This window comes from Montipora foliosa, chromosome 14, assembly GCF_036669935.1.
Source record: "Montipora foliosa isolate CH-2021 chromosome 14, ASM3666993v2, whole genome shotgun sequence".
Taxonomy (NCBI): Eukaryota; Metazoa; Cnidaria; class Anthozoa; order Scleractinia; family Acroporidae; genus Montipora; species Montipora foliosa.
The window spans coordinates 7,210,231-7,223,449 of record NC_090882.1 but is presented as its reverse complement, the minus strand read 5'-3'; the positions used below and the strand labels follow the sequence as shown (position 1 = coordinate 7,223,449).

The window sequence follows — 13,219 nt, the reverse complement described above, 5'->3', positions numbered from 1 at the left end:
CATTTTTGCAAAACCTCGTACTAAAATGACGGCAGCATAACGTTTTTCCCGCCAAAATGACGCTGGTTTGCGCGCGCTCACTGTTGCCTTATGAGAAAATCTCGTACTCGTAGTCGTTCTCGTACTAGAATCTAAAGCTCTCTAGTGCATCATTCAAAGTGATTTTCATAATTGAGCTGAAGTGGGGTCAATCGAATGCACCCGAAGTCTTAACGACCCGTGGGAAAAAATTCCATTACACTACGGTATTTTTCGGATGTACACAAAACGTGGGGTAGGCCATGCGCCGCCTACCCTGTGGCCTACTGTATGGCCTACAGGTGGTCAATTTTTTTGAAAAAACGCAGAGCATTGCCGCAAATCTTTCAACGTTAGGACTGGCTCACCAACGAGTTTCTTCTGCTGTTTTGGCTGCCATGGTTTGATCAGTATTGATAGAACAAGGAATCGAGGAGCAGAATGCCGGTTAAACTCAACTTTTGGCAAACATCATCACGACGAGTCCTACTATTAGGTGACAGTAAGGAAAACGAGCAGTCGTAGTGGACTGGGTTCCAGTTTCTTTTTGAAACCGCGCTTTTCTCACGCGAAAGATGTCTACGGACGGCTCGGACGTGAGGTATGTAAAATAATGCATATTTCTGTTTTAACAAGTGTGAAATAATTTAGTAAGTCTAAACCCGCTGGTAGTGTCTACGATATTAGACAAATTTCGTTTGAAGCTTTGAAATATTGAAAGATTTTACGTTTCCATCGCTTGGGCCGTCCATAGTGTAATTACATCTCTTGATCTGAGCATAATTGTTAATTCTCACACGCTTTTGAAATGAAAAACTGATTTTGTCGAATTCCTTGCTATTTCGCTCCAACGATAATTCTGGAAAGTTTGGTTGGAGTGCTCTTTCCTGCAATCGACATAATCAAATGCACAAAATATCGTGGGAACACTGAGCAGTAATTGGTTGTAGCTTATTTGCATATTTTTGGGCAAATACTGCTTCTACCGGGTTTATACATTTGAACGCTTGGTTTCAAAATGTTGTATGCAAGACATTTGTGATATTTGGGTTTAGACTTACTAAATTATTTCACACTTGTTAAAACAGAAATATGAATTATTTTACATACCTCCGCAGACATCTTCCGCGTGAGAAAAGCGGGGTTTCAAAAAGAAACTGGAACCCAGTCCACAACGACCGCCCATTTTCCTTACTGTCACGCAATAGTCGGACTAGTCGTGATGATGTTTGCCCAAAGTTGAGTTTATCCGGCATTCTGCTCCTCGATTCCTTGTTCTATCAGTAGGTCAATACTGATCAAACCGAGGCCGCCAAAACAGCAAAAGAAACTAATTGGTGAGACAGCCCAAACGTTGAAAGATTTGCGGCAATGCTCTGCGTTTTTTTTTTTAAATTTGACCACCGGTAGGCCACAGGGTAGGCGATGGCCTACCCAACGGCCACGTTTTGTCCACACCCGCAAGCTGGCAGATTCGCGGGCCGCAACAGATTTGTATTAAAAAATCTTCATACTGCAAACGTATTTGTTTCTTTTTGTAAGAGTTTTACATTTTTGCCCGAGATGACCGAGATCTTGCCAAGAGCAAAATACTAGAATTATCCGGCTTCATTTAGGTTTGGCGGGAAAAAAAATATTACTGTCAGCGTAAATACTGTTTGGAGCTTTTAAGCAACGGATCTTAAATAAATACGCATTGGCCCAAGATTTTCAAAACGAAATAAAATGCAAAGCACAAAAGTTGCGTGACTCAAGATTGCGTTACCGATTGTTTACGTCTAGACCTCGAGCCGGGAGGGCTTCTGAACAGGGCAAAGGTCATTCTCATGTTTTACCGGGGTTTCTCGTACCGATTTCTTCATTTGTTTGTCGCTTGTAGAGTTTCTGCGAGGCAACTCACAAGAACCATAGAAGAACTTAAATATTCTTGCTAAAAATCGAACTTCCTCTGATTTCAGAAAACCTGCCAGAGCGCGACAGAAGTTCAGCAGCGTGCAGACAAGCTTATCAAAGATGGTCACTTTGATCCTGACGCTATTTGGAATTGTGCGGAAAATATGAGTCGGAGATGGGAACACTTGATGAGTAAATCTGAGGAGAGGAGAAAAGTTGTGGTGGCCTCATACAGCTTCTTCAAATCTGCTGAACAGGTTTCAATTTTTATTCTTCTTGGCAAAACAAGTGAAAACGCACGAACGAGCGCGACGCGTATCTTCCCACGCGGGAAGAAATAGAAATCAACGAATTTTGTCCAGTGGACTAAGAGACGACCCTTTTCAGCCATTTCGACGCTCTCAAGTAACTGTTATCTGATGATTTGGTGTTCACTGGTCTCTTAAGTAGTAATTTAGTAAATGCTTTGCAACCAGATCAAACACAATCGAGAAAATTTCATTAATTTTCTTCATCGTTGTCATCACCATTTCGCTTTTTTCTAGAAAAACCGAACTGGAACTGAAAAAGGCACATCTTCGCAGTTCATATACAGGCTCGTTCGATATCAAAGTATGTTACCGTATTTGACCGTACGAAAACTGGGTTCCAATTTAACAAGCATTCCAATGTTTCTCGTTCCAATCTATTTCGAGGTTTGTGCCAATACTTTTTGAACAAAAAAATAAATGACAGGAAAACGATGTAACGTTGTTAATTTTTTTCTATCTCGTTCGCGGCGACTACGTCATATGACTGAAAAAATTCACTGAGTTTATTTCATATGATTAAAATCATTTTTGTTGGAGTGGAAATCGCTTTTAAGTCTTGGCAGGCTATCGAGAATAGACGGGTTTTACGCTCTTGAGTGCATTATGGGTAATCAGGGCAAGATCACGAGAAATTCAAAGGTTTGTAAGGAAGTTCAAAACGGTGAAAAGTACTCACGACATGCAATTTTGGGTTTTTCATTTTCCAAAACAGAAGATAGCGCTCAAAGGTGCGGCAGAATAAATTTGGAGAAAATGGCTATTGTACAAGTTATTTCATTAAAAAGAGTTTCTGCCATACATTTCCCGTAATTCCAAAGGAACAAAATTACAAAGAGTGCGGTATGGAGACAAAATTCCAAAGAACGGATACCAAGTCTAGTTCATCTCAGTTGTGAACATGAACTTGTTTGTTTGGTTTATGAAGGCGAAAGTCTATAAAGTAGAGTCACGCACAGTATATTTTGCTTTGAATTTCCATACAAACCTTTGAATTTCCCGCCATGTTGCCCTGATTACCCATGATGCAATCAAGAGCGTGAACTCGTCTATTATGTCTGGAATCCAAGCAAACATAAAGGATTTTTCTTCTCCCCGCAGGTTTATTTGCTTATGGATCGTCTTGTGCGGGAGTACAAGTTCGAAGAAGGCGACCCGTGTAGCAAACTCATTGAAACTGAATCGCTCAAACGCCTGGAAGCCATGAAAGCCATAGTACAGAGCTACAACGAGGACAAAGACTCCATCTCCACGGGCCTGCTCGAAGTAAAGCGTAACGCTGACTCGTTTCTGTCAGTGATCACACCTTCGAGCAGTGAGCGCGTGGATGTGAATGTTGAGCGAGTGGAAAGCCAAGTGAAGGAGGTACAAGAACAGTTGAGAGCGCAAGAGCAACAAGTGTTGGAAGTGTGGAGTGTAAGAAGAACGCTGGCGGAATACTGTCTGCAGTACCTCGAACTTGAGCAATGTGCTAAGGAGGTAGGTGTCAACTTTTAAAGAAAGTGCCTATGATATCACCTCAACACACTTTTCCACTTCATGTATTCTCTGAAATCGTCCCAAATACATCGTTTTTAGACTTTTTGGCTTTAAAAGACGGGAAAAGTGATCTCACTTTGATCCATAACCGAGCAGTGAAGGGGAATGGGTTCGATACCGGGTTGACGTCGCAAAGTAATTTGCATCGCTGTTTTATATCTGACCTGCTAATCGCCCTTTCGCGCAGTCGGAGACTGAATTACTAAGGGCGCAGCTCAACTTTCTAACAAGCCTCAGAATGCCGTGTGTAGCAACCGCGTGACTCGGGCGTAACTGTTTAACTGTTTAACCTTTTCAGCCCCGCAATAGCAATAGTTTTTTTTAGGTAATGTTATGGCATTAAAGGGACACATTTTGTCTCCACTCCACAACAAATAACAACACAGCATCGCTGAACCAAATAAGTTTATTATGGGAAGGCTTGGCGAGAACCACCCCGACCCACCCGGTATTGTATACCCCTACATCCCTACCCATGATGTCCCGGCCTGGAACCTAGGCCCTTGTTGTATCTCGTGCCGACAAAATAGTTATTTTAGCCTTATTAGCAAACTCTCTCGTCGGAAATAACATTTTTCCTTAATTTGCTGTTTTTACGTCAAAAATGGGTAATAATCTAAATTAGTAGCTCACTCGTACAACATTCCTGACGACCCACTGACAAGATGTGAATAAGCACTTAATGACTGGCCTCAAGGGAAACAGCGAGTTTTGTTTCTCCGCGACCCTCAGTGTTCCCCGACGCGACGCCGAGGGGAACATTGAGGGTTGAGGGGGAACAAAACTCACTGTTTCCCGTGGGGCCAGTCATTAAGTGTTTTCAGAAACCCATAAGGGTTGAAACGTGTAACGCGCGTTCACAGCTTCCGAAAATTCAGTGCGAACTGATTGGTTGAATGTTTCATTGCTAAGTACCATATTTGGAAACCCCTGGCTCTTGTTGTTCCAAATATGGTACTTAGCAAATCGAATAGTCAGAAGCTTGTTTCCAAGCACACAAGGGGCCGTTACATGTTTCAACCCTTATGCGTTTCTGGTGTTTTGGTATACCTCCCAACTCAAAAGAGAACAATACACGGATTTTTGTACGGAATTTGTCGCTGTGACACCAGCCCTTAAAGGGGTTGTGTCACGGCAGTCCAGTTCGTTTTGTGTCGTTTTACCATTTAATCACCCCTTCTAAACAACACAAACCAAAGCTTTGTGACGAAAAAATATCCGTCGAGAATACATAATTAAAGTTACAAACAACAAAGATCAAGTTTGAAAAAAATTGTTCGGCTGAACAGTTTGCAAAAACCCCAAGCACAATCCATTTTAAACTTCTTAATTTTGCCCATCCCTTCCTCCTTTTTCATTAATTGTTGTTTTATTCAAACCTTCTTTCAATTAGGTATTTTTACGTTTCGCTTGATTTGGTTGCCAGTTTCCATCCCCTTTAAAGTCAAACTTAAAAACTTCCAAACTCCTGAGTTCAAGATTTTAGAAGCCAAAACCTGAATTCGAGCTGTTGAAAGTCAAAATCTTGATGTCAAGATTTTGGAAACTTAACTCTGACTCTACGACATAACTCTATAAAAATAACTCTAAGAATAGCTGTCCCCTTATCAACATGAAGCAGTTACCTTCTATAAAATTCTCGCAGTGACTTGATCGCTGAAAACCGCAGTCCGAGTTAGACTTGATTTACATAACTCGCCCTCAGTGTTTAAGAAGTTGTTGCTAGTGTGAACAGGTTTTGAGTTTGCGTTCACTTAAAAACGCTCGAACATTGCCCCGGTGTTTCTGTGTGTTTTCAGGCGCTCGACTGGATACACGAGAATGGTGAGTTTTATCTTTCCTCGAGGAATGGCGAAGGAAAAACGGACGCTGAAACTAAAGAACTTCTTTTGGAACATCATGAGTTCAAGGAAGCTTCCGAGGTACATGAATTGGTGTGTGCAACTTTTTCGTTCATTTTTCGTTTGGTTATCATGTTTTTCTTTTTCGTTGTTGTTGTTTCATGTTTGCCGTACGTAATGGCTCATCAGTTTCACGGTTTCAACATTTACTTCCACTAGAATTCAACACCCTGTTCAACCCAATGTTGGCTGCGTTTGAACAGGTTGAAAGCCTGAGCTTGTTGAAAGCGTGTTGAATCAAACTTAAACTGAACTTTCAAGTTCATTCGACATCGATTCAACATTTCTTGAAGTTTAGGTCGTTATGACAGTTCGTTCAGCATTTGTAGGACACACCCATACTCAAATCTGGCCGTGAATCTGGACAGGAGAGTCTGGTTTCTTGTTCCCAGTTCCTCCGCGCAATTAAAGTGTTGGTTCATATGTTGGCGCGATGATGAAACGATTTAAACGAGCTCCCCACGGACAACTTTTGTTTTTACTTCCAGCATCTGTCCAACATCCGTTCAACTTTGTTGAAGCAAGTGTTGAAACCGTTTTAAATGGGTCTCAAGTCTCCATGTATTTAAGAGATACAGCCTCGCGTTTGAGCTCCTGGGAAACGTCAAAACGTCACTTCAAACGTTTTGTTTTGTCAAAAGTCGAAGAAAGTTTATCTTAGCTTATTTGTTGCAGATATCGCTACAGATATCGCGCAATGTCTCAAAAGAGAGGCAAAAAGAGAATGAGAGAATTTCCATGTTTAATGACAAGCTAGCAACCTGTCGTTTGCTGTTTCACGTGTACCGTTTCACGTTTACCGTTTCACGTTTACCGTTTCACGTTTACCATTTCACGTTTACCGTTTCACGTTTACCGTTTCACTTAAAGTCGATGCTAATTAAAGAGATTGAGCATTACGTTTACGTGAAACGAGAAACGAGAAACGGCAAGATGCTTTTTGTCATAAAAGCGTGAAAAATCTCTTCTTGTAATTCCTCTCTTGTTCTTGTGATAGGTATGTTGATACCTGTAGCTTAAAGACAAGAAATCAGCTGATATTAAACGAGTTTCTTCCATTTTTGGCAAAACTCAAATTTGAGTTCGACGTTTTCAGGTTACCATAAACAACATGCTAGATCTCTCTCATCTCTCTGTTCTGTGATCACCAGAGTTTTTAGCAGAAGGTTGTAAGTTATAGAGTAAGAATATAATCGCAATTCAGAAAAAAAATCTAGAAACTTTCTGAGCTTGTTCTTTTCTCTTCCGATTCAAAGTAGCTTTTGAAGGCTTTCACTTACTTTTTGGTGCTCTTATTCTCTTACTACTTCGACCTATAATTTGGGAACCTTTTTTTCCAGTCAACATTAAGTTAGTTTTTCATGTACCATTTTCCAGTCAAATAGACAAGCTCTGTCTTCGTGTTCATGGGAACAGGGATGGCACTGTGGTGGGAGCACAGGCCTTCCAACATTGTGGCCCGAATGAACAGCATTTGAATTTGATGAAAAGTCTGGTTTAATTTGTATTGTCCCAGTTGCTTCTTCAGCGCAAAGTCAGTTAAAACTCAGACGAAGCTTACAGATGATCAGTAACATGTTTTAAAATCCTCAATGTTAACTTGTCCGCAGCAAATCCGCGAGAGAGTGAAGTCGATGTTGCATCAAGCCGAAACACTTATCGCCAAGTCATGTTACCATGGTGACGGTATCAGACAATGGGCGACTGCCGTGGAAAAAAGATACAAAGATTTTGCACGGCGGATGCAAAAATATCGCACCAAACTTGAGAATAAGCTCGGATATACATCGTCGGAAAACGAGGTAAGATGTTTTATTCGCTTTTCGCGTTATTATGCAAATACCTCGTTTATTCTGACCCCGACAGAGCTTTTGCTGTGGTCGTCACGCTACGCTGCTTCATAAAAATTGTAAGGTCGTCACGCAACGATTATGTCAAGCAACTTTCTTTTCCCGAACGTTGTTGAAATTCAAACGAAGCTCCGCTCCACGAAATGGTGGCGTATTTGGTGGCGCGCATGCTTTCTCATTAAGTTCAGTATGAAGAAAATAGCGCTGCTAACTGACGCAGTGAACGGCTACTTGGGCTTCAGCGGGGTCATTCGTCATCTTCGTTCGTGATTTTGCCTCACAGCTTTCTTGTATCGAAAACGATTTCGTTCTTTTTGTGACTGGTTTATCCTTTGATATTAAGACTGCTTAATTTTTAACGGCGGAGTAATGAATAGAAAAGGTGACTTGGTGACTCTTATTAGCTTCCATTGGTATGATCTCATCTTAGGATTAAAGGTAAGAACCATCTTAAAATCTCAATATGAACAGCACCATAAGAAACAACTGCTCAGTAGCTTTCATTTGAATGGCCACGCTTTAGGATTTCATTCCCGGACTCAAAAATGAGAACCTCGTAACCAACACAATAAGCAGTACCACGGGAAGGTACAGTTCAGGAGCTATTATTTGAATGGTCACACTTAAGAATTTCAACAGCGGCTTAAAAGTTAAAATCATGTAATAGGATAACAGGAACAGGCTTTTAAGTTGTCATACTTAAGATTTTAATTTATAGATTTATGAGCAGGAAATGTGTAAAATTCAATTAGAGTGTGACGCTTGAAAATTTCGCCCACAAATCACTTTACCATGACGGCCTTTGTTCTAATTCGAGCAAAGTTGATCCAAGATTTGAATACATTCCATATTTGTTCATTATTTGTGGTCAACTTTTGTGACAACTGTATTTATTACGCTGAAAAGCTTTTGTTTTTTCATTGAGGAAGTTTGGCAGTCTGATTTTGTTGACTTCCCTTTAGAAATTTCTGTCAGGGGGCTTCCCACTGTAAATACGCAAAAACTGTTAGCGTTGCTCGTCTGCATTATTTGTGTCCGTTTTCGAATTTGTTGGTGTTGTCGACAGGCCTGTTTTCAAATTTGAGAAAGCTCGCATCGTAGCTTGCAATTCATTTTTCCCTGTCTCGTGGCTCGTTCAATGATGAAATATAAGGGTTTTTTTAAATCGCCCGTTTCGATTACATATGCGCCTTGAAAGATATCCGAAGCTGAGTTAAACCGCGCAGTTTTTATCGACTATGAGAACCGGAATTGCATTTTGTGAAAGAACGTGATCAGTTCAATTTCGGCAATAGTTTGCATCCACTTCCTTTGAGGCAGAGCCATATTTCGTCAGCCAAGATGTTAATGTTCCTTTGTGTGACACTCGACTGGATTTGTTTCTTCTTAGCTAATAAATTGTTCGAAGTGGGTTTTACGTTTCTCTTTGCCCTCGTAAAAACCTCTTTGCGTAGATATCTCTGTCGACATGAAATTCGATTGGCTACCTTTTGCAAAAGCGACATGTGGGGAAAAAATTTAATCACAACTTTGGACCAATCGGCTGGATTTCGAACGCTAGTTTTTCTTTTTCGAAGTTATTTGTGAACGAGTTTTTCTCGATCTTTCTATTCGAGACGGAGGGGGTAAATTACTTCTGATAAATACTAAATTACTTTCATTAAGGTTTAAAAAAGTTGTGTTTCGTGATTTTTACGGTATGGTGACCACAGCATTGTTTTCATGCGAACGAGAGACAATGGACGAGCATTAGAACTTCAAAACGATTCGAATTTGTTGATTTGGAAGCAAACTTGCCGGTGTGCCAAAAACGATATTGTTGTGATGTTAGTGTTTGCCGTTAAAAAAACTCTGAGTCGAAGTATTTCTGCCAACCGCAACTTGGCGACGAGTGGCTAATGAAGCTTAATTTAAAAGCAGGTGGAATCATTTTATTTCGAGCTCCTATCGAATAGCTCGCTTCCTGTTTCATTGTATTTTGTCTTCGAAGGCACCCCGCTCACAGATGAATACGCAAATCGAAGATGACCACCGGTCATGCCATTACTAATTAATATCCCAACACTTTCCTGGCTTTTGTTCATAAGAACTCCGTGTTTTGGTTTGCCACCACTGGCAATGGTTCGCATCGAGCTGCTTTGACGCCATCTTTGCTTGTGGACGTCGCGTTTTCAACAGAAAACTTAAGCGATTTCATAAATAAGAGGCTTATCGCCGAAAGCTTCTCATCTGGAGATTAATATTGTATTCAGTGGGATTTACGTGTCGGAATCGCTTAAGATTCATGTCGAATCAAATGGGAGGATTTTGACGTCGAAGGAAATTTGATTCTCTGTTTCTAGAAGAGACAGATTGGAATTGTCTTTGAAAAGAGCAGAAACTCGAAACTTTTGTTCCATCGTTCAATGCAAAATGTGGCTTTTAATAAGTGCGTCGAGATCGAGATTTAATTGCTAAGAGTTCTGTTTGTACAGAGAAGAGTGTCCAAACGCAAAAACATCGTGATTGCCTAGAGAAGGAGAGCTTTAAAAGAGGAGAAAACAGCGTTTTGTTGTTGAACCAACATGTGGATTTGCGCCGTGAAAAAAATCACTCCCGCTCTTCTGTTATGACGATTGTTGTACGTGCTTCATCTGTCGCGTTTCAAAGGCGTTGAAGCAGAGCGATCTCGGTTTTGTCAAAGCACGGGTTTTTGCCTCACGGAGTTTTCAGTATGGCAGACGATGACTACTACATCGATTATTTCAGCTCGGATGAAGAGACGGGGATTTTTAAAGCTTACAGTTCGCTGACACTTTTCTCGTCATTGCTTTGTATTGATTCCCAGGAAGATGTAGAATGGCCGAGTTTGCAATCACTGCATACACAAGGTCAGCAACAGCAGCAAGCGTTTGCACTCAGGGAGACTTCGAAGGACAGCGGTATCCATGAAATGACAGAGGAGAAACGGCGCTCGGCGAAGAGAAAAGAGTACGTACCAAAATAAAATATTATGGGGGGTATAGACGGGTTTGGATGACAAATCCAACTCCTTGGCCAAAGCATGTTTTAAATTAAGTGTGACAGTGGTCAATTCGAACGGTGAAATGCCAAAACTAGGGATGATAAATGACAAACCCTTGGCTTATTCTCGGTTTAAGAACACTTGCGGCCCAAAAACGGACAACAAACGAGCTTAAAACTGTAGACCCCGGGAAACGATAGTTGGAAAACAAACTCAAAGAAAGAGCCTTTGGCTCGTACATCGAATGAAATCTGAATTTTTTACTTGTCAGTGGATGAAGTCACCACCGGAATTTCCTGTAAGCATTGAGTTTTTTTTTTTTTTTTTTGCAAGCGAAATCGTCGGCATATAAAAGAGATTCGCGCCAAACAATGAAGATTAAAGGAATCCGGACAATTTGACCCGTATTTTGCAAGTCGCTTTTTTATTTCAGTAAGGCGCGACTCGCTATCCATTCAACTTGGTGACAATGTTATCCTTCATTATTTTGCTGCCAAATTTAGGTTTCGGCCCCGAGGGCTTCTTAGCCAAATGACCATTTTAGTATCAAATCGGGAAGGTGTGAGATTTTTCGGTTAGGGCGAGATAGTAATATCGCAAAACACAGGAAAAAAGCAACTGTAATCACCGAGAATCTCATTTGATGCTATTAGCAGACTATAGATAATGCGAGGAATTTTTAAAGGCTTGGATTAACCACAACAAGTGCCGGAAATTCGGCTCTGAAACGTGGCATGTGAGGTATTTTTAGAGCGAAATGCATAGAATGAGAAATGACAAAGTATTCCTTGTGAAGTTTTTTTTTTTTTACGATTTCTTGAGTTTGTAACTGAACAAACACTTTTAGGCGTTGAATGACGTAACAATTACAGGAAAAAAATGTTTCCGGCCTCTAAAATGAATTTTATGGTTTGCAGGAATTGTTGTATTGTAGAAACATGATATTGTAGTCCATGCTTTTTAAAAACGTCTTCTTTTATGAATTTCGCGACGAGATCAATCAGAAATGCGAGATCTTTCTCTTACTTAGCAGCTCGTTAATTTGCGATTTGTTAATTAATCTGCCAACCACAAAGCCAGAAATTGATTTATTTTGTCAGTTTTACGACAGATAAAATTTAACATTGTCGCTTGATAAATTAAGAAACTGAAGCGAAATTAACCAACTAATGAGCAAACTAATCAGTTAATATTGATTTAATGACTCCCTTTTCACCACACCGTTTGTCTTTAAATTTAACTGAACTCTTTGGGATGAATAGTGGTTTTCGGTTTTTATTGAGTGGTCAAATTGCTTTACGTTGCATAACTGCACTGCGTCATTGGACCAAACATTCGCGCTTTTTCCTAACATTTTAACCAGTCAAATTGCGGGTCGCGTCGCGTGCTCACACATGTTCCCGCGCTTAGTGCCGGCTGGACGAATTTTTTTCCCGTTTTGTGATTGGTTCATTTTATTATCTCTTTGTCGTGATTGGATAGGGCAAATGGCTTGCTTATGGTTCCAAAATCGTTCGGCAGCAAGTTATTTTGACATTATTTTTTTTCGTGAGGGAATGTTCTCACAAAAGATACATGTTAACGTGACTCGAGTAATTTTTGTCCAGACGATTTAAACAAATAACAAAAACTGCTAATAAGAAGAAAAATAGTTATAGAATAAATGAAAGTGATAACTTAAAATGTCTCTTAACCAGTTTTAATCTTTGTCTCGTCAGTTCTCAAGACATTGCCGTGTTTGCTTTAAAGTCTTACGTTTAACACTTAAGTCATTGAAACTTTGTTTTTGGATAGACTAGGAAATAAAATGTGACATGTATGCCCCCAGGATCCTAGGAATGGTTTGACCAAATTGTGTTTCTTCGATATTAGGTTTATCATGAACGAACTACTGCAGACCGAGCGCACGTATGTCGCCGATTTGAACTGCGTAATAGAGGTAAGGCCTGTCGCCTTGTCATAACATTTTACCTGGTTAGTAGGCCATTTCCGAGTTCTTATTTGCCTTCCCTTCAAAGCGAGTCTAAGTTCGAAGTTTTTCCAATGAAAATTAGTTTTCATTCTTATTTAGTAGAACTAATTATACCGTCACGAAGACTTCGCTCTTAGACTCGCTGTGAAGAGGAGACAGACATGAACTGGAAAATGGCCTAGTTAAGTCCTCGTTGATTCGCTCATGCGGAGAAGAAAGTATCGTCGGGACCTGCTATATGAAATGTGTTTGCAGTCACGCGAGTTTTAATTTTTTCCGCATCACACTTCTCAACCCTACAATAGTTTTGTTTGATTGTATTTTTAATTATTTGTACTTAACGTTGTAAAATTCTACATTTGGCACCGTCCAATTTTAGTTTCTTTCTCAGCCACGTAAATCTCAAAATATTCCCTTCGTTTTTTTTTTTGTTTTGTTTTCTCTTCCACAACAGAATTACCTGAGCGCCATGACGAGCACCTCTGAGGTTCCACCTGGTCTCGCAGGGAAAGAAAGCATTATTTTTGGCAATATTGAGGATATCTACATCTTTCATAGCAAGTAAGATCGGAAGGCGCTTCCATTTTAGCCCGTTGCGAAACAAGGGAAATTAAAATTTGCGACCTCTTCAGTAGTCTGCAGTGCAGTTGTATTTTAGCGGACGAGCACTCAGCATACTTCTTCACGAAATGTATGTCCGCCATCTTAAATTGTTGAAGCAACTTAAGGTTAGG

At 40.3% G+C, this 13,219-nt stretch overlaps 1 protein-coding gene across 25 annotated transcripts in view; it reads left to right on the top strand.

Moving 5' to 3' along the window:
* LOC137984619 (kalirin-like) overlaps nucleotides 1–13,219 on the top strand; it is a 167,132-nt gene that overhangs the window by 101,833 nt on the left and 52,080 nt on the right. For 16 of the 25 annotated variants that reach the window (XM_068831807.1, XM_068831798.1, XM_068831804.1 and 13 more), the window contains 7 exons: nucleotides 1,977–2,168; nucleotides 3,321–3,698; nucleotides 5,558–5,692; nucleotides 7,270–7,461; nucleotides 10,337–10,479; nucleotides 12,386–12,452; nucleotides 12,940–13,046. In XM_068831807.1, the coding sequence (XP_068687908.1) occupies nucleotides 1,977–2,168; nucleotides 3,321–3,698; nucleotides 5,558–5,692; nucleotides 7,270–7,461; nucleotides 10,337–10,479; nucleotides 12,386–12,452; nucleotides 12,940–13,046 (1,214 nt within the window). The remainder of the gene's footprint in view (nucleotides 1–1,976; nucleotides 2,169–3,320; nucleotides 3,699–5,557; nucleotides 5,693–7,269; nucleotides 7,462–10,336; nucleotides 10,480–12,385; nucleotides 12,453–12,939; nucleotides 13,047–13,219) is intronic. The other 9 variants (XM_068831802.1, XM_068831801.1, XM_068831803.1 and 6 more) reach the window with 1 other exon arrangement.